This window comes from Pollachius pollachius (genome assembly GCF_949987615.1).
Source record: "Pollachius pollachius genome assembly, chromosome: 5".
Classification (NCBI taxonomy): Eukaryota; Metazoa; Chordata; class Actinopteri; order Gadiformes; family Gadidae; genus Pollachius; species Pollachius pollachius.
Genome location: NC_136938.1, coordinates 15,342,348 through 15,363,678, shown reverse-complemented (window position 1 = coordinate 15,363,678; position 21,331 = coordinate 15,342,348). Strand labels below are relative to the sequence as shown.

The window sequence follows — 21,331 nt, the reverse complement described above, 5'->3', positions numbered from 1 at the left end:
CATTAGTTCTATTAGAATCTTTCATATGATGTTGGATCAGTGGCTGGGTTTCTGTGTCATATTTGTGTGAATCCATTGAACCCAATCCATCAGGATCACTATGCTACAAAATCATTCAGGTTCTCAATTTGTATTCCTTGTGCTCTCTTTGAGAGGAGTACCTCTCTGACCCCCCATTATCATTTGTTCTAGGCCAATAAGACTAAGTAGCTAAGTAGCCAAGCTAAGTAGTGAAGGCAGTCAAGCTAAGTAGTCCAGAGTGCAACACGCACACGCCTCTTTTCCGACCTTCAGATATTGAGGCCGAGCTCTCAGAAATGTTTTATTTGCATAGCTGTTGTATACTTGTGATTGTACACTGAACCGGACATGTTAAAGGGACCTTCAGTGTATGAACATTTTATGCTGGAGTGATGCTTCAATAATAAGAAATATCCACACTAAACCAAAGTGATGGGGTGTGTGTGGGTGTGGTCTTCAAACTTTCTGTGTGTGGACCACTATTTGTAATCAAGGATTTTCGCGGACCACCTAAATATACACGATATACAAATATAATCCTACCCGAATTACCCGCATATCTTAATAGGCCTACTAGCACTAAAAATAACTGGTCATAGCATCTGTAAGTACAACTGCACACAACGGCTGACACATATTTAATTTATTTACTCAAACACCCGAGGACATAATCCGGTTCATTTGATCAACAAGCTTATTTCCAGCAATAAGAACACTTGGATATAGTCAAAATGTCAAAACCTTTGGCGATTTTCCTTTTTACAAGTCCTCAAAGAGTAGGAGGTCAAGAAACTAACTGGAAAACACAATAATAATAGGCCTTATTCCTTTCCATTCCATTTATAATTTGTTTGTTTAATACAAACTGCCTATAAAGGCTATGCATGTGATGTGATCACAAACATTCTTTGACTCTGGCCCTATACAAATTTAATAAAAACACAGTAGGCCTACTGGTTAAAAATAATAATAAAAAAAGTCACATTTATTTCATAATATTAATTTACAAAAGTATCCTCAATATTTTGTCTTCAACATGACCATGGATGAAAATCGGGATTATGGGGTAAGTGGTTGGAAAAGGCAAAGCAGCTTCAGGGCTTTGTCGGACAGTTCGGGGTATTCCTTTTCAACTTTCAGCCAAAAAGCAGGCAGGCATGTCTCAGAAAAGTCTATTTTTAAAGCACTGTCACAGGACAGTTTGGCCAGGCTGTCTTGTTCTCGGAAAGTGAGGTTTGTCAGGGTGTAGTCATCCAGGGTGGCAACCCCATTTCTTATCCAGTTTGCTGTTGTGTCGGGGTTGGGAAATATTTCGGTAGCTGAGTTTTCAGCAGAGGCAGGTGCTGTATGATGTCATCTTGCACAGCACTTGAAAGGTGCGTGTCTGAGCTGCCTAAAATATCAGAAAGGAAATGATTCATAAGCTGCTTTTACACATACACGTAAAGCCTGCTATTAGCCAGTTATTCTCCAGACGGGCCGTATATGTGAACGACATATCCTGCCATTGGTGTCTTGAAAACATCCTGAAAAAAATACTACCCCTGAGGAAGTATTTTAGCCGGCGGGAATGTTAATTACCTTATATGTGAATGAGGAGTAGAATGTCATTAAGTTGCACCCTCTCGCTCTCCTCGCTCGTCCACTCACTCGCTGACGTCCCTCACACACACACTGCCATTCTCGCGCACACACATACGCTACTCTCATAACAATTATTTACCAGCTAGCTGAACATTATAGAGTCCCGTCCTTCCACTCCCTGTTTTCTCAGTTAAACACAGAAATCAACTAAATTTGTCCCAGTGTTTGTTATATGTGAGATGAAGCAAAATAAGGCGATATCTTTCTCCGGTAACGCAGTCGTTCGCGACGCCTTTCTTCTTCGTCATTTCTTCTATTTGTCTCGAACTCGTCCTCAATTCTTTCATCGATCAATGTGGATGTTGTGGATGCAACGGAATGTATGATGCATCGCTGCAGCAACATTTACGATGATCGCGATGAGTTTTGCCCGTTCTGCCTCCAACCAAAACAAACCGGAGTGACAGCGGCCGTCCTTATCCCCCCTCTGTTGTGAGCCTCGACCCTACGTCATATCCCACCCCTTGTCAGCCCTCCCCCCCAAACCCCCCGTTGATTCTACTGATGTCTGAGCGACACCACCGCTGCATATCGGGAATCAAGTGTGAATAAGTGTGAATGACCCTCACGGTTGAACCTCCTGATATACAAATGCGGAGAAAAGACGGAGGACATGCGTGAAAATGGCTATAGTTTGCGTCCTCCACCCGCCTGGCCCATATCCCCATCTTCTTAATTACTGCTTCAACTTTGTCTTGCATTTCAAAAAAGAGTAACCAACTTCCCCTGTAGGCTCCTATTTAGTCCATTCAATGCCTCAAAATTGTCAGCCGGATATGTAAACTTGGCAAACCTGTCTGCATCATTGAATCATCCAGAAAGGTTGAACTTGGTGTTAAGTAGAAACAGTCTCACCTCATCTCACAGCTCGTAAAGCCGTGCAAGCACCATCCCTCTTACAGCCACCGGACCTCGGTACGGAGCAGCAATTGTGGGTTCTCACTGCCCATCCCGTTGCAAAAAACTGAAAACAGTCTTGAATGCAGTGGACGGGCCTTGATGAAATTGACAGTTTTCACTGCTTCATCCACAACGGTTTTTAAATCGGGACGCATTATTTTGGCTGCGAGGGCCTCTCTGTGGATGCTGCACTGTATAGACTTCGCTTGCGGAGCAACTGCTTGCACACGTTTAGGAAGGCCGCTGTGTCAGCCTACTGCTGCTGCCCCGTCTGTGCTCTAATCTTTGCACTAGCCTATTTTAGTAATCACAAAATAACAAAAAATAATAATAAAAATAACTAATTGTTATGGTTAATTCCGGGTAAAATTTATGTAAAAAAAAGTGTTAGGGTGTATGTAGAGTGTATATTTTCTTAAGCTTTTCCACGGACCACCTGCAGTACCGTCACGGGCCACTGGTGGACCACACTTTGAGAATGACTGGTCTAGAGTAGCAGCATCAACGACAACAAGAGTGTTGAGAAAGGGCAGTTAACTATGAATAGAAGGGAAGGAAGTGCCCATGGGCAGGAGATGACATTGCATCAAAGGCATCTTAACAATGTTTGATGGAAAACCTGTAATACGGCTCCAGGCCTACTGATGACACGGTACCCTCGAACTGTGAACAATGTACGCGTTTAGCATTTTGCCAGCTATGTCAAATACTTGCCCTGTTTGTTTTAAGGCTCTTTTCAGAAGTGGTGCTTCAGACCTGTCACTATAAAAGTATTTTTTTTCATGTAAATCTCTCCATGAAAAAAAAAAAAAGGTTTTCCCAATCTTAATCAAATCAATGTAGCATTTCAATTGTGTAAATCACTTGGTAATTAATCTGTTGTGATTTGTCTTCTAGAGGCACAATGTACGAAAACTCGATTTGCTCTATTTGTCACCCTTTATTTACTATTTATTTTGTTTGTTCAGTTGGTGAGTCATTTTAACAAAATAGAGGTGAAATCCTGAACCCATCGTGCTCTTCCATACTCGCACACTCACTGACCCATGCTCGCATGCACAGGCCAAGCACTATTATAATCAATCTATTTTAGCTCTGTTACAAATAACATAATTTGGTCACATACTAAAGCCCACACCCTGGGTAATGTATGGGAATTGCAACCACATGTCGTTTCTTGAATGAGCTCAAGTCCCTTTGCTATAACAAATAAATGACTTGACTACTATATACTATAGAATATTTTCCTAATGGGCTCAGATTGTTCCCACTCTTTCTGTTTTGTTCTGACATTGTTTTGAAATCATAGAATTGTTTTCGAAAAACGTACTGTGTTGAATAAAAAGTAGTAATGATATGACAAAGGAGGCTGGATATAGATTGTATTCTCTGTTGTGTTTGTGGAGCAAACAGATACATAGAATCCAGGCGACATCTGACCTTTTTTTCACTCCCAGTTTGATGGCTCCGGTTTCTAGGAGACTGGTTGAAATTGGCATGACCAATGAACCACAAAACCTTTCTTACTACCAGCTTCTGACTGGAAGGGTGTGCTGCATCATCATAAAAAGGTCACCTTGCCTTCCCTTCACTATTGGACATAGTATTTATAATAAACTTGTAAACCTCACCCGACAAAGAAGCTTAAAATGACCACAACAGAAACGAATATGCCTTTGTAAGCTATTAATATAATTGTATAGATGACTATTGCGGGCTAACCCCAGCAGTGATACAGGCTACCGTCTGGACTAGAGCAGTTTATTTTTTTTTCCAATGATCTTTTATCCTATCCCCCCCTCCTTTTCTATTATTTTGTTCTCTTTTTTTCTTCTTCTTTCCTATCGTCTTCTACAATCTTGTCTCTTCTTTCCCGTCCTCTTTCCGAGGAACCACTAATAGTCATTCTGCTATGATTGAGTATCATTTTCAGCGTGTGTTATTCTCCCCAGTGCTTACAAAGGTTTAATTATACCTCTGTGCTCTGGTAGAGCTGGTTTCCAAAGCCTGCAGATGGCTGTGTAATGTGAAGTTAGCTATATCATAGCGCAATTGTTGTTTTGGTTTTCAACAATGGTAAAGGGACAAATTTATTGAAAATAATCCGTTCTGTAAATATGAGGTGGTTTTGGCGAGATACCTGTGAGCTGGGGTCAGATATATAAATAAACAACAATATGTACTATTCAACTGCTTTCAGGTTCCTGAACATAGATTCCTCTTCGCCTATTTAATTCTACCTCTGTGTTTCTGTAATTTGCATATTTGGTCTCAATCCAACAAACATAGAATAACATGTGTTGCCTCTATGTTCAGATGCATTTTACGCTGTATCCCAGTGATCTCGAAACTCCGTAATGCGATCTATTTGAAGGCATGCAACATGTTTGAAAGGAATCCAGATGGTTGAGTAAAACGCAGACCTGTTTTCACGCGGGCCAGGTGGATGAGTCCACAGAGTTATGATCACAAGGCCATTCTGCAAGAAAAATCCCGCCCAGTCAAACCCGACTTTATTTCCACTGAGGTGTGTTTTATTTTTGAGGCTTCCTATTTTATTTCCTGGAAATCCAGGAAGTGCTCACTGCTTAGCGAAGCTGCTTGTGAGTGGTTGTCCTTGAGGGACCTGGTGCTCCACAATCACATAGCTGTTGCCTTCTCTGAGCTAGAAAATGAGAGCTAGCTTGTGTCCCCTGAATGTGGAAATATAGGTAACTAGTCATTCAACTGTAGTTTTCCAACCTTGCACCACATCGCTGAATAAACAGGTCAACTTTGGTGGTTTTGCTGTGTGACTCTGAGTGCCCACATCCCCCAACATTAACACCACTTGCACGCAAACAACTTTTTGTCAGGAGCTATGATCAATACAATTTCAAAAGTTTTAGCCCTTTGGATAATAGATCTGGTACGGTGAATATAGTGACTTGGTCCCTTAAATGAAGTCACCAGACTGGAAGCGGGAGATGTTAACTCCAAAGGCCGCATTGACCTGCATGTGGTACAATTGCGGTTTCTGATCAATACAGTTTAGTGTGACTTTGGGGGACTCGGAAATACCCTTGATTTATTCATGGCACGATCTTCCATATTAAGGCTACAGTGTTTTAACTTTAATTATGAACCCCCGATTAGAGGTTAGCAGCATTAGCATTCGCTTAGCATTAATTCATTATTTGTCGTATTTATTTAGCAGTGATACATTCTTTATTTTATTTTTCGACGGGCATGCATTGTCAGTGATCATCATTAGGAGATTCAATGGTAGGGAGACGGAGAGGTCAGTGAGGCAGTGGAGCGCCGGGAGGTAGTAGGCATGAAATGCAACCCTTATTCAATCAAACATAGCCTATGCTGCTATCCACCAACGAGGCTGTTTAGGCTTTTAACTATGCGTGTCTCACTGTTATGCTGCCTATGTAATGAATTACACAAAACATAGTAATATAAGTAGTATAGTAAGTAATATAGTGCTATAATATAAATATAAGAAATTCTTCACGCAGGAGGATAAGTCTGATTATTGGCCGAGGTGATTTAACACCAATGAGAAAATATTAATGAAGGAAGACATTGATTTGAGCTATTACTTAAAATGCTGCAGTGTCCCTTTAACGCCCACAAACAGTACCTAGTGCAATGAGGTCACCCAAGAGAGTAGACCTGGATAGGAATCCCCAAAATACTATTAGCATCCCCCCACCACCACTGCTATGTCGACTAGGGCATGTCAGCGCAGTGCGCACAGGAATTTGTGTTGACTTGGAGCAACAGAGCTACAAATAACTGCAGGGTTTCAACTTTATGCAGGCCTAACAACGACTTCCCCTCCAGGCACCCGTACAACATAAACAGAGCAGAGGGAGAGGCAGTACTGCAGCTCCTTATGAAACCTCCACCGCTACACATGTTCTTGCTGGCCGCATGGAGCCGCTGGCCCGGAGGGGGGTGTTTCAATCAGGGCTGCACTCGCCTCCCTCTGTCCTTCTGGGGTCGACACGGACCGAAACCCCAGGCCCGGGCCACTGACCGCCTCGACTGAGTGCTTTTTAAAACTGAATAGAGGAGAAGTTTAATGTTATAAAAAGAATACACACCATGAAGCCTTGCATTAGAGGGTCCTTCCCACTAGGCTACAAGCCGATAATGAGTCACAACTCAGTATGGGAGAAGGGGGGAGGAAGTCATATCTTATTAGCCCCTCCATTAGTAGTATGGAGGGGCTCGAGACATGTGTTTTACTACCCCGTGGTGTCAGGAGGGTAAAGATTATTTTTTTAAACCCGTCTAATATTATCGGCCATGTGTAGCGTTTTTTGTACTGAAACTGAAATCTGTCATTACTGTGACAACAGCCAATGAGAAGAAACAAGCGCCCCGACTAACTATTTACTAACTATTTCTCTTATCTGGATTAAAATGTTGACTATCCGGTTTTTATGTCTTAACATGCTGCTTAACAACCAGAACAACAAATCCATTTACCTTGCAAAAAACACAGGTTTGATATGGGGCTTGAAACATTTGTTTCAGTAGGAATGGCTTTCACTGATGCTTACATCGAACATTGTTCATGTACAATGTGCCTTTCGTTAGAGAGGTGTCGATAAATCGATATTCTATCTGTACAGTTAGTTATATTTCTCTGATCTCTGTGACTTTTGAGAGCCAATGTGTATTGAACAGAAAATAATGAATTCCAGATGACCAGGACTGTATTGAAATACACAAATACTGTTTTTTGATATGATTACAAATGACCTCATTCCGGTCTACGTTACTGGACGTCTTCCCGAAAGGCCTGAGAGAATCTGGTAGTGGAGGCTATCATTCTCCCCTATCAGTCTCTTCAGACGTTTGCTGGATTGGAAATGTTATGTATGTGTCGAATGATCTGTCCAATTGGACCCACACAGACAGAGAGAGAGAGAGAGTCTCAAAGTTCATGTTGTGCAGGACTCATCCTAAACCTTTATTCCCCTCCTGCTAACTGTCAACTTGCAGGCTTTTGGAAACGCAAAGACAGCCCACAACAACAACTCCAGCCGCTTCGGCAAGTTCATCCAGGTCAACTACCAGGAGAGTGGCACCGTGAGAGGGTGAGGCTAATCTGCTAATGGACGGCGGGGTTTCCATTGTCATGTCTATCAGCATTGTGTTCCATAGACAGATGCGTACACGCATGCATAGTTTCTCTCTCACACGTAAACAGTTGAAACGTCAGTTACAGTTACAAATGGAACATTTGTTCTGTGTAAAGTTACTTTTAATGGTAAACTGTATTTTGTCTTACCCCCCAAACAGAGCTTACGTTGAAAAGTATCTCCTGGAGAAGTCGAGACTCGTCTATCAGGAGCACAACGAACGGTAAGAGATGAACGGTGGTGTCTACACTTTGTCCTTCTCCTCTTTTCCCAACTGGCCAAGGACTTGCCACTTTAGGTGCAAGTATTTCACTTTTTCTTCAGAGCCATCACTTTCGTTCAAAACAATGTGGATTTATGAGCCTCTAAAGAATAAAACGGAAAGTAATCAAACAGAATTAAAGGTTTCTGTGTAGATTTGTTGCAAAGACCTCAAATAGTACAAATGCACATACAGCTTTGGATGCACAAATCAATGACGATGACCCATGTTTGATGTTATTTTTTGTTGTGGGAATCATCTCAGCCAATGGCTCGGTGCTGTTGCAAATTTGCTTTTTGTCAAAATAGATTTATTGTTGAGTGGCATCTGATGAAACTGCAAAAAATATTAATTTGGTCTTGCCTAAATTTTGAGGCCAGTATTTTCTCAATGGCTTGTGAGAAGAATCACTCGTAATCTATATCCTGTGTGTTGAACCACTTGAGCCTTGTACAGCCCGGACTAACCAAGGGGCCTCCCACTTCCTGTCTGCCTTCCAGGAACTACCATGTGTTCTATTACCTGCTGGCGGGGGTGAGCGAGGAGGAGCGCACATCCTTCCACCTCCGGAAGCCTGAAGAATACCATTACCTCAACCAGGTGGGTCGCTACCTCATACAGCCACTCACCTGGGATGTATGTGCAAGTCACTGTTTGACTGGAGGATGTGTGTCTGCTCTGGGTGTAACAAAATGCTCCCTTTTGGAATGATTCAAACAGAGAGAAAATTGGATCAAGCATCAGTGTGTCTGGATGCACACGTCTGATCCTGGTCTCTTTCTCTGTTTGTTTGTTCGTTTTGTTTGTTGTTTGTTCCCCCCCCCCCCCCCCCCCCCCCCATCATGTCATATTTAAAGACCTGTGTGTACATGGACCACATACATCACCACAGCACTGTTAAACCCATATACTGCTCTTAAATACAGCTCAGGGTGGCTCACTCGGACTGATTCACTGCAGACGGGGAGAAAACATGCACACACACACATTCCTAAATAAAACTCAAAACTGGTTGCTCTATAGCGATGAGGCTAGTAAACAGAAACGCATGCATTCTCTGAAATATGTAAAACACTGTCTTTTGTATCGTCATTGTGGGTCAAAACAAAAAGCTGTTTCACATAAACAACACACTCTTATAGAAGACAATTACATGTTTGGAATGTGAATGTTGTGTGAAACTTCCGCCTGGCACGGAGCTCCAACTGTGATTGGACGATAGACCGTCTCCCCTCCACACTGCAGGGAACTTTTGTTTCTACTCTATAGGCTCACACACACATACCTGCTAATTGGCTGAATAGTAAATATATACACGCATACATTCATTCATAGTTCAACACAAACAAGCCATTGTCATCTATCATAATACACTAACAGAATCATCTCATGAATGAACTCTAGAATAAATGCTTGCAGGATAAGTAAAATTTAGTGTGCGTGTGTGTGTGCGCCAAACGCTCTTGTATTCAAATGCACATACTTATTACTGTCAGTCTTATCTCTCCGCCTGACTTTCCATCCGCTACCCATCCAGGCCTTCGTGCGTCCATTAGAATGCTGCTGTCTAACACTAACCCTGCCATCCACTCTACCTCAACCTTTCCAGATGAAAAAGAAAGCCCACCGGCACTGGGACAGTTACAGTGAGAGCGAGCCGGTCAGTATCCTCAGCCTCTCCCCACCGCGCGTGGGCTTGAGTGTGTTTGAAGAACACCCTAGTTTCACCCCCCTAGTCACAGTGCCCTTCGCCAGTGCTCCAACACTTCCCATGAGCACTTGCACATTCTGCGCAAAGCTACACAAACAAGCCTAGCTGCCTGTGTCTAAATATATGTGTTGTGGTTCTTTGTGGGTGTTTTTCGGGGCACTTCCTTGTTTGGGTTTTGGTGGTTGATTGGTTTGTTTTTGTTGATTTTCCCCCTGTTTTATGGTGGTGTTCACTCAGTGTGTTCTACGTTTCTACCCTGCGCTGTGCGTTTGCTTTCAATAAGGTTGTCATTAGTCATTGACGATTCAACATCCTAAAACAAGACAATGTTGTAGAGAGCAATCCTGAATTGTGAGGCATATAATAAATGAAAAAGGGAACTAGAAAAGATTTTTTCCCTTTCAGGGAAATTAAATTCCAAATTAATGATGATCCCTCATTTGGGATTTTTCTTTGGCTGGTGGTAGTTTGACGTGTCAATAATATTGTTGAGGATAGGTTATAATCTGTGATATATTACCATGTCTAGATCTAGTAAACAGCCAATGTATACGGTGCATGTTATTGTCCATATACGTCAGCTGTGAATTGGACTTTCTTGATTCTTAAAGGTAAATATGAATGGTGTTTTGTCTGAAATCCTCTACCATCTTGCAACAGGATGGTTGAAGGGTTGCATCATTATTGCATCCACAGTGAAGTTAGGAACAACTGCTTATGTCCGACATGTGGACACAAATGTCAGACACCCCATGTGGATGTGTGGAATACAAGGTTTTCTCTTTCTGAGGAATGTCTTGTTATACTCGCATAAACAATGAATGGATAGCACATAGTTCTGTCTTTGTAGATTACAGATGTTGGCTTGAGATATCCCTTTGTGATGATCAACATGCACTTCACATATTGATCCAAAAATGTATGAAAATAGAATGAGCTGGATCGTTCTAGATGCACCATTTATCACGAATATGCGTCGGGTGATGATCATTTGTTTTCAGTGATTAAGACAGAACTCTGATCTGGAAGCAGCTTTTAACGGTAACCAGATATCCTAGGTAGGAGGCCTGGGAAGGCTAAACACTCCGGCTAGGTGTGTGTGTGTGTGCGTGTGTGTGTGTGTGTGTGTGCGCGTGTGTGTGTGTGTGTGCGTGTGTGTGTGTGTGTGTGTGACTCTGGCTTGTGTTAAGCAGCGGTAGTCTCCCCTCATCTGCCTTTTCTTTTCCACCAGTTTAGTTTGTCCTGCGTCTCAGTAATATAAAACTTCACTCACAAATGTAGGCTTTTTCTGAGGCTTGCCAGTTTTCCATGGTTTGCGTTGCCGGAAAAGCCGGGCGCCGTTTTCCACAGGAGTACTACCCCCTCCGCACTCCCCTCCAGCACTAAACCATGCTTCATAATGATAACCCTCCCATCAGAATGACTTGCTTCCTCTGTCTGCGCTTTGCCACAGTTTCTCGTCTTGTCAGATTCTGCGATTTAAAACAGTAAACAGAATGAGACACTCATTTATGTATCGAGAACAATTTTGCCCCCGCCCTGTTTGACACAACCGTATAAATGTCAAAGGCTTTGTGTATTGGGGATGTCCAAATTTAGCAGATGTACCTACACCCAATACCTCACAATGAAGCCTAGCCAAGATGTTCAGCAGATGTCTAGCTCATGAATAATATGCTGCAGTAGCCAACCATAGCCTGAAGCCCGTCCCACATGGGTGAATGAGTTGAAGTGCGTTGTCCTCCCAACTTACCTGGTGACATGCAGTGTCCTTCTTGTGGTCGCAGGACTGCTTCACAGTGGAGGGGGAGGACCTAAAGCATGACTTTGAGAGGCTGCAGTTGGCCATGGAGATGGTGGGCTTCCTGCCGGCCACACGCAAACAGTAAGACGCACAGACACAAAGAGACACACGCATTCAAAGAGACATGCACACACACAAACACAAAAAGAGACACACACACAGAAGGACACACCACACAGACACACGCACACACAGATACACACACACACACACACACTGTCAGAGTTGGTCCTCATGGAAAGTTGCACCTTCTTGCAGGCAGTTTCTCCGGGTGGATCTGTGTCAGACAGACAGACAGACAGACAGACAGACAGACAGACAGACAGACACAGAGAAAGCGTGCAGTTATTGTAAATCTAAAATCCTCGTTGTATTCTAGTATCACTGGCTCACCCATCTCTGTCCGTTGTTTCAGGATTTTCTCCCTGCTGTCTGCCATCCTCCACCTGGGGAACATCCGCTACAAGAGGAAGGCCTACCGGGATGAAGCCATCGACATCTGCAACCCGGAGGTGCTGCCCATCGTCTCTGAGCTGTTGGAGGTGAGTTACTATCAGTAGGTCATTGGTGTCATGTTGTCTTTCTTCATTTTTGTTTGTGTTTCTATTCATTCATTCATCTCAATAAATTTGAATATTGTGGAAAAAATGATTAACTTCAATAATTCTATTTAAAAAGTGAAACTCGTATATTATATAGATTCAATACACCCACAGTGAAATATTTTAAGCCTTTATTTTAATCTTGATGATAGAGAATTTTAGGTTTTCATGAGCTGGAAACCATACTCATCAAGATGATTACAAATAAAGGCTTGAAATATTTCACTTTTGGTTGAATGATATAATACGAGTTTCACTTTTTAAATAGAACTATTGAAATTAATTAACCTTTCCACAATATTATAAATTTGAGATTTACCTGTTTATATAAATAGGGGGACAACTGGAGTGTGTTTCTAAAGACGTTTCGGTCTCTCTGGAGTTGTTCTAAAGTCACCTAACATGCCTTTAACCACGCAGACCAGATGGTCTGCGCACTGGATGACTTCAGGATGGTTTCTCAGCCATTCCTGTCAAATAAATCAGATACAATTTTACTGCAGGCATCTTAATGACCTAATCTATAACCATGTGACCCTGCTTTGAGGGTGAGAGGTTAAAGCTTGTTCCGTCTCTTGCTCATGCAGTCAGTCTGGCGCAGCAGAGCTGAAACTTGTCATAGGCGTCATAATGGACGTTTGCTGGGTATTTGTTGCACAACAGAGAAAAAACGCGCAGGAATGCAAATGGGCATGCACATGTTGACACAGCACAAACAAAAGCATGAATGGCAGATATGCAGGCATGCAAGCAAGTTGTACACACACACCACAAAAGAAAATGCACACACACGTACACTCACAATCACCACAAATCAGATTGAAAGATCAATGTCTTACTTCAGTGTAACAATTCTTTCAAATGAACATTTCTTTAATCTGTGGGAAAATGCCTTTGAATATCATATTTCTGTTATTTTAACTTCTCACTCTTATTATTAGTATTTGTTCAATCATAGTTGTAGTACTTGCAATTACCAAGTCCATTTCTAAATGGGAACGAATAACTTTTATGTGCAGTGGTTTGTAAATTCCTAGCCTCTCTTGGTTTTACTTTTGCGTGCAATTTGAACAGAATAAACATCTATTCTATCTTTTTTCTCGAGCAGTAGGATGTTTATAGAACAGTGCAGTCGTCTCTGTCAATAGATGGGGTGAGGGCGTTCTATCAGCCAACAGAACCATTGTTCCTCACCTCTACACGATACACAAAAAAACAGTTTGAATGCAGAATCCGTTTTTTTGCATAAATTTACATTTAGGGCATTTAGCAGATGCTTTTATCAAAAGCGACTTACAATAAGCACATATGTCAGAAGAAAGATAAACAATATATCGCTGTCTGTACAGTAAGGATGTTCATAGAACCAAGTATTGGTTGAAGGTTAACACCTTCCCGGATACAACAAAGCTAGCTAGGATAAGGTGCTACACAATGCTAAGGACAATCTTTTTGTGCAAGGACGTACAAGATACAATTAGTGTGTAAGAGGGGTGTGGGCGGTAAGGGGGGAAGCTATGCAGAGTCTAGGTGAACTCCTGAACAAGTGAGTCTGTAGTCTTTTGCGGAAGCTGGTGAGCGACTCTGCTATCTGACATCAGCAGGGAGCTCGTTCCACCACTGCAGTGTCAAAACAGGGAAGAGCTGTGACTTTGATGATCGACCTTTGTTTGCTCTAAGCGATGGCGGTACCAGGCGTCCAGCTGAAGTAGTTGAGCGCAGCGCTCGAGCTAGGCTGTGTGTTCTAGGCTTGGAGGCAGGCAAGGGCAGTTCCATTGACCGCCTTGTAGGGTAGTACAATCATCTTAAATCTGATGCGAGCTACTACAGGGAGCCAATGGAGGTCACGGAAAATGGGGGGTCACGGGAGGATTTCGGGAGTTTAATTTCGGCAGACAAACTATACTGTTTCTACTTGATATATTGCTGTGGCTACGATGAAAAAGAAGCTCAACACAGCATGACTAATTTATAACAGTTTGACCGGGCAGTGTTGGACGTTGTACATCTATTTTTCGTCCCTTTTCATCTGAAAGGTGAAGGAAGTGACGCTGCTAGAGGCTCTGACCACACGAAAGACGGTGACTGTGGGAGAGAGGCTGATCGTCCCCTACAAGTTGGCGGAGGTCAGACTAGCATCCAGCCACACATTCTGGGTTCCGCACGACTCAGCACTACAGTCATGCTAACACTGTCCGCTCATGCCCAGGGTTTAGTAGGTGCCCTCGACGTCTCCACTGGTTATGATACTAAAAGATTGGTTCTTATTTCTCGCTTGTTTTCTCTGAGCCTATTTAAAACAATTTACAAATGCGCTTTTGAATGACAAAATAAAAAACGATGGTCATGTTTAGTACATTAACAACATCATTGGTTCCTATCATCAACCACTGAACATTTAGAACATATTGTTGACTATATTCTGCAATAATAATGCATGCTTGTTTGCAGGCTGGCACCGTAAGGGATTCCATGGCCAAGTCGCTGTACAGTGCTCTATTTGACTGGATCGTGTTCAGGATCAACCATGCCTTGCTCAACAACAAAGACCTAGAGGACAACAACAAGGTGTGGAATACGGTGGAGTCATCTGAGCAGATGTTTCCATGAGATAAGATAGCATGAACTACATCTGATCCTTGGAGCCCCAAACAGCATTTCCCCTTTCCAAAATATTCTATTTGGGTTATCTTCCTTTCATTTAATTTTGTTTAAATTAGGAGACTTGCACGCAAGGTACTTAATAAAGCACTCCATTTGTTAAACAACAACTCTATCCTGCAAGAACCATAAGTTGAACACGACTGTTATCTTTTCCCAGATATTGTCCATCGGTGTGCTGGACATCTTTGGCTTCGAGGACTACGAGAACAACAGCTTTGAACAGTTCTGCATCAACTTCGCCAACGAACGACTCCAGCACTACTTCAACCAGCACATCTTCAAGCTTGAGCAGGTAAACAGCCCACTGGCTCACGGTACAGTGCACTGCCTTGCAATCACTTGGGAGAACCCGGACAGGTTTAATATTAAAGCTTCTTCACACTTTCCCAACATGCATACATCACCATGGATTTTGAGCAATCTAGAAATGCTTAAGACGATTATGCAATGTTGCCGTATGACTCACCTCAGCACCCTCCTTTGACCAACCCAATGCATGGTTTCTGTTTCCAGACTTCAAATGTTTAACATAAATGGGTTGTTATCATGTGTATTTTATCAAGGATTTCTCTGGCAGAATGTTTCTCTTTTTTAAATATTTACTGAAGCGAGACAGTTGAGCTTATTGTGTACTTGGCACCGCCTTCTTCACAACTTCCTCATCGCTGGTAGTTTCTTACAGGAATCTATATGGTCAGTGATTGGTTGAAGGAAGATTATTCTTTAAGTTATAATGCTAGACTAAGGGTTATGTTTATATAAATTTTGAGTGCGTTCAGCTTGTATCCTTTTACATTTCTGGTTTAACAACAGTCAATGGACTGAATTATACTCCTGTCACAAATTGCAGAGGAGGACCTGATCCTCCCGTGAGAAGTAGATTTATGTAATACATGAGGGAATTACACCTTCAAAGCGTGCCAAAATATGTGAATGTACCTTGGGACTTAGAAATTATGCTCTGACAGGTTTTAAAAAGGATTTGACGGACAAAATGACCAAAGAAAAGACCTTGTGCTTTTTAACTGCACGGCAGGCTGCAACAGGCGCTGCAGCTGAGCAATCTGCCCACCTATCAGATAATGATAGAGGCCGGTGATAAGTGCTCCTGTATCATCTGGCTCAAACCCTTATCTATTAGAGAAACATGTGTTTTTACAGCCTACACGTTCAGTGATTGCTTCCTCCCCCTTATTTTGTCATTCAAAAGCGCATGTGTAAACCAAATTGTTGCTTTTAAGTATTTCCCACCGTGCAGTGCTTGCTATGCAAATGACAAGCCTAGTTTAGTTTAGGTTGACATTACGGCTGTACCTCCAATACCCCAATGCCAGCATAATATTTGAGCTTTCCGACATTAATTAATGATACACTTACACTTTTTGGTGAAATTTCCTTTCACTCCATTTTTTTTATCATTTCCCATTGACTCTAGATGATGCAGCTGAGGCAAGCAATTATGTCAACAAAGTTAACTAGAGCATATAGGCCATTGCTCGTAAATCAAATGCGAGTCATCCCAGATGAAGTGTCAACTCATGTATTCTTAGATACATACACATCTACTGTTCAAGTACTTGCATGCAAAAGATAGAGTGGGTGGAGTAAATATTGTTGTATTCATTTCTTGATAACTTCAGAATTTAACAGAATGTTCTTCCGGGATGGAACAGAATGGTCCTTCTGAAATTAAGTTAATGTAGACAACTATCTTGTTCTCCTCTTGCAGAAAAGTGTATTATGCAACAGGAATTTATCTTTCTTTTGGACTTGGAGAAAGTGGTCCCGAGAAGCACTTCAGCTGTATTTCTCATAAGCCTCTCTCGGATTATGTCTCTCTTAGTTAATTTGTGTTCCCATGAACCGGCGAAACAAACAACGATACCGCTTCACACTGAGAATGCTTTTTACTTATTTACCTATTTTACTTATTATAAAACCGCTTTGAAGCCAGACGGGCAACACAAGGAGTTTTCTAGCTCTGTGTTAAAAGCATGCAACTCAGCCACCAATGATTTTGTTTATTTAGGGGAATGTAAAACATCCTGCTCCCTTGTTACTCCAAGCCTTTTCACAGACACTCTTAGTTCTTCATTGCCCCCAACAATCCTTATCTTGTTTCTAGGTTTCTTAATCTCGATTCAATATCTCAATGGAGCGTTTAAAGTAAAACCTCAATCATGATGCAGGTGAAGGCTCACTGCCATGGTGTTCTGGACCTCACTGTTTGTGTTTCTTGTGTCGCCTCCCAGGAGGAGTACAGAGCAGAGGGCATCACCTGGCACAACATCGACTACATCGACAACAGCGGATGCATCAACCTGATCAGCAAGAAGCCCACTGCACTGCTCCATCTGCTGGATGAAGAGTGCAAGTGAGTTGGCTGCCTGCTATCTGTAACGGCCGGTGTGCAGTATGCTGCAAGGCATGACTCATGGTGATGCTCCTTATCCAGAGCTGCACCACATGACAGTAGTCATTATATTAGCCTTTTAACCCCCACACTACCAAGGTTCGTAGTGTTTGTCAGCCCCGTTTTTCTTTCAATATCCGGCTCAGCTCTTTTCTCCCATCTGGGTCTTCATAACCTTAGGCATCCAGCAAAGAAGATGTAATAATTGAATCATGGTTTCTGTAGCTTGTTTCCATACCTGACCTAGCCATGCCTTTAGCCTGACTAAAATCATTATTTATTTTTGTTTTACTATAGACCAAGGTTAAACAGTGGACCGTAGCAGACAACTGATGTTATTTTGTGTTAGGCTAATCACATTTTAGATGATTAATTAAACTGGTGCTAACTAACAGCTTATTGATGAGATGTGATTAGTGCTACCAAACATCTTCTCCCCATTAAAGCTGCTGTTTGAAAGTTAAACTCTCAGAACTTACCGCTTTTCAAGAAATAATAACAGAGGATGATTTAGAAACAAAACAACCCAAAATCTCCCCTCACTCTCAGCTCCCTCCCTCCCCACATTTCTTCCCGAAATTGAGATGTGTTGCATTTCATACACCTGTGATTGACGTCAAGATGGATCCTCAGAATATTCTCATACAGAGGCAGGCGTGCTTAACTCGAAACAGATATTCTTACACTGCATTTCACTCACTTATGGCTGACAGATGGCTATGACACTCCTAACATCTTACAGCTCTTGTAGCTATTAAATCTTACCTACAGCATCTTGCAGTATTTCCATTTTGTTGTCCATGGTTCAGCTTTCCCCAAGCCAGCAACCAAACCTTGTTGGACAAGTTCAAGCGGCAGCATGAAGGGAACAGCTACATGGAGTTTCCCGCTGTCATGGAGCCTGCCTTCATCATCCGACACTACGCCGGCAAGGTCAAATACGGCATCAAGGTGAGACACCCCTAGCCCTGAGGCCACGAAAAATGGTCTTAGTTATCAAGGAAGAAACCTTGAGATAGAACTCAGAAAGAGGGATGCCGGACAAACTGGTATAATGACAAACAACCGTTTAAGTAAAGTTAAAGGATTTTTTGATAATTGCTGAGCAACATTACAATACGTCCTGTGGGTATGTGTAGGTGGGGTGGTTTTTAACTGTTTGGAACGCAGACAAATAATTCTATGTTTAGACACCAATGGGCATGCTCACAGACATAGATGGAGGGACTAGCAGTTCAAATTCTTGAATGTTAAATGTACTGGTCATGAGCACCGTGGTGGATTTTTGATCAAACTGTGAAATCTTTATTGCTTTTTCCTTGACTGGCTCAGTGGAGAAAAAAGGAAAAAAATTGTTTAGTTATCCGTCTAGTTCGACGTACATTCTCACAACCAGGAACTGAGAACTTCCGAAGAAGTTAGTGCTTCAAGGTCCCATGGCATGCTACTTTATGGATGGTTTTATATAGGTGTGAGTGGGCTCCTAAAACAGTATTTGAAGATGTTCAAGAAATTCAGCCTTGGTGCAGAATTACAGCCACTACGAGCCAGTCCCACAATGAGCTTTCCACAAACATACCGTTTTTTAGAGGCGGGTCAAGGTGGAGGGTGGGGGTGTTGCCCTAAGCAGCTTGCAGACACGGTACCATGCACTAGTGTTTACATTGGATGAATCGCAATGGCTCGGATTCATAATATCATCCGGAGGCGCACACAGCTTTTGGACGTGTTCTGTAAATATTCCAGAACACTCCGGTTGCTCCGGCGGGAGTCCTGGAGCTCTTTATCTAAATAATATCATATTATATAGATATCGATATAATATAATATATATTATCGCGGCCAAAAGCTGTGTGCGCCTCCGGATGATATTATGAATCTCAAACGACTGCGTTGGGTTCTCCGACGTCTCTGGTTCTTCCACTTCCACATCAATCTGAAGTACAGACTGAACCAGAACATGGAGGAGAAAGGGATTGTTGCCGTTTGCGGACTCCTGGTACTTCCACAACGAGACTCATAATGGGTGTTATCTCGGCCATGGTTGAGAAGGGCAACAATCGTAGTCAACAATCCCTTTCTTCTCCATGTCTCGGTTCAATCTGGACTTCAGGGGGTCAAACGCCAAAGTTCCTTTCCTCCAATTCCTCCTCAACCATGGCCGAGATAACCCCCACTACGAGTCTCGTTGTCGAAGTGGCTACCAGAGACGTCAGAGAACCCTACACAGTCTAGTCTTTTCACCAAAGGGAAGCTTTACGTTATTATGTTGCATGTTATGCTCAATAACACCAACAGCAGAACGGTTATCCAAATAAAAAAGAAGTGTACAACACTTGCGTTACAGTGTGTGTATTCACACACACACGTGGCGCTCGCACGGTCGTAGCTTATTGGCGGGCCAAATTCTCTGGGCGGGCAACGCAGAGAAAGGGGAGGTAACCTGGCTCCTTATGACGACATATGGGGCCAAATTCCAAATCGGTGCGTCTGAGCTTTGTTTTTTCAAAGGCGCAGCGGGACACCTTGGCGGGCCATTGGCAGGCTAGGGGTACTCAAATTATTATTAGAAAACCTCATAAAGTGAAAATTTCATGCCATGGGACTATTAAGAAGCTTTACAATCAGTTAAACTTACCCTCGGTACTTATTGAAATGTTGCTTTCAGAATTAGGAAATAGCACACTGCCTAAAACGCAGTTTCGAAATTTCAATTAGTTAGATTGTGGGCACTATTGTAAAAACGACATAGCCAACTTGTGTTTGGAAAACCAATACACAGCTTTGAGAGTTGCTAATCACTCGTTTAATGGATGTCACTGGCTCGCCAACTGCCCAGTTTCGAAATACCCGCACAGTGATAGTTGAGTTAAACAAAAATCATGGCTGATTCACATCTGGATATAGACAATGTCAACAATTGACATGGGGTCACTTTAAATTGTAAGTGTCCAGTTCAAATTGAGACACAGGCTCTGACCTGAATGTGTATATGCTTTGCCCAAAAAAAGACCCACTATCTGTCATCCATCATGTTGGTTAATCGCCCTTGATTATTGCAGTAGGGAATAATTATTTTCGTGTTTTTAAAGCAACCATGCAAAGTATATCTTGTTAGGCAACCACTTGAACTTTGTTATATCACAATAAAAGATTCATGAATGACAGATAAAACAAATGCTACTGGAATTAGGTAACAGTTTTCCGGAGAACCCTCATGAATGACTCAACCTTTGCTATTTGTGAATGTGATATGTAATACTCATATCGCACGCTCTCGCTCTCGCTCTCGCTGTTTCGCAGGACTTCAGAGAGAAGAACACCGATCACATGCGTCCGGACATCGTGGCATTGCTAAAGAGCAGCAAGAACGCCTTCATCGGTGGGCTGATCGGCATCGACCCATCGGCCACGTTCCGCTGGGCCGTGCTGCGGGCTTACTTCAGGGCCCTGGTTGCCTTCAGGGAGGCTGGGAAGAGACACCAGCGCAAAAAAAGCACAGGTGACGAACCGCAAAGGAGGGCGTGGTAGACTCCATGAGGCAGTGTCCCCAATTCCTAGTTCACCATGGTCCTTAGGATTATATTCATAGCTACATAATGTAGAAACACAAGAAGGCTTGTCACATATTCTCAGAAAAACATTTCTTATCATTTCTTATTGTGAAGAATGATGGATCTGTAATTTCCTTAACTGTTCCTCGACAAAGATAGCTTGTGTATTGAGCCAGCTCTAGTGGGCTACTGCACAGTAGTGCGTGAGAAATGTTCAGAAGTAGAGAACAAGTAGAAAACCAACACTAAAGTGCTGCCATGTATGTAGTAATAGTGTTTTTTCGACCTGTTCAGTCAAATCAGTCTATTTCAGCATTCTTTCTTAGCCGGTCAATGGAAATGCAAAACAGTTTAACCCTTTTCTCGCTAGATGTGGTAGATGGGACTAGATGACTGTAGCTTCCTTGTAGAAAGCCTCCAGTCTTTGCCCTTTGCCCACCTATATAAAATCATAGCATCTCAGTAACTAATTATGCATCATGCAAAATCCCCATTAGTAGAACCAATGGTTTATCCAGACCTAAAGGCGCGTTGAATAGACTGCCAACTTCCTTTACACACCTTTTTATAGTTGAATTAATAACCTCACTGTCGCCTCCTCCTTCAGTTCTG

At 42.4% G+C, this 21,331-nt stretch overlaps 1 protein-coding gene across 3 annotated transcripts in view; it reads left to right on the top strand.

Annotated features, from left to right (window-relative positions):
* myo9aa (myosin IXAa) overlaps positions 1–21,331 on the top strand; it is an 87,033-nt gene that overhangs the window by 35,800 nt on the left and 29,902 nt on the right. For 2 of the 3 annotated variants that reach the window (XM_079736986.1, XM_079736984.1), the window contains exons 3-14: positions 7,570–7,664; positions 7,870–7,932; positions 8,472–8,571; positions 9,581–9,631; positions 11,470–11,567; positions 11,902–12,028; positions 14,125–14,214; positions 14,540–14,656; positions 14,910–15,044; positions 17,005–17,126; positions 17,975–18,116; positions 20,469–20,667. In XM_079736986.1, the coding sequence (XP_079593112.1) occupies positions 7,570–7,664; positions 7,870–7,932; positions 8,472–8,571; positions 9,581–9,631; positions 11,470–11,567; positions 11,902–12,028; positions 14,125–14,214; positions 14,540–14,656; positions 14,910–15,044; positions 17,005–17,126; positions 17,975–18,116; positions 20,469–20,667 (1,339 nt within the window). The remainder of the gene's footprint in view (positions 1–7,569; positions 7,665–7,869; positions 7,933–8,471; positions 8,572–9,580; positions 9,632–11,469; positions 11,568–11,901; positions 12,029–14,124; positions 14,215–14,539; positions 14,657–14,909; positions 15,045–17,004; positions 17,127–17,974; positions 18,117–20,468; positions 20,668–21,331) is intronic. The other variant, XM_079736985.1, reaches the window with a different exon arrangement.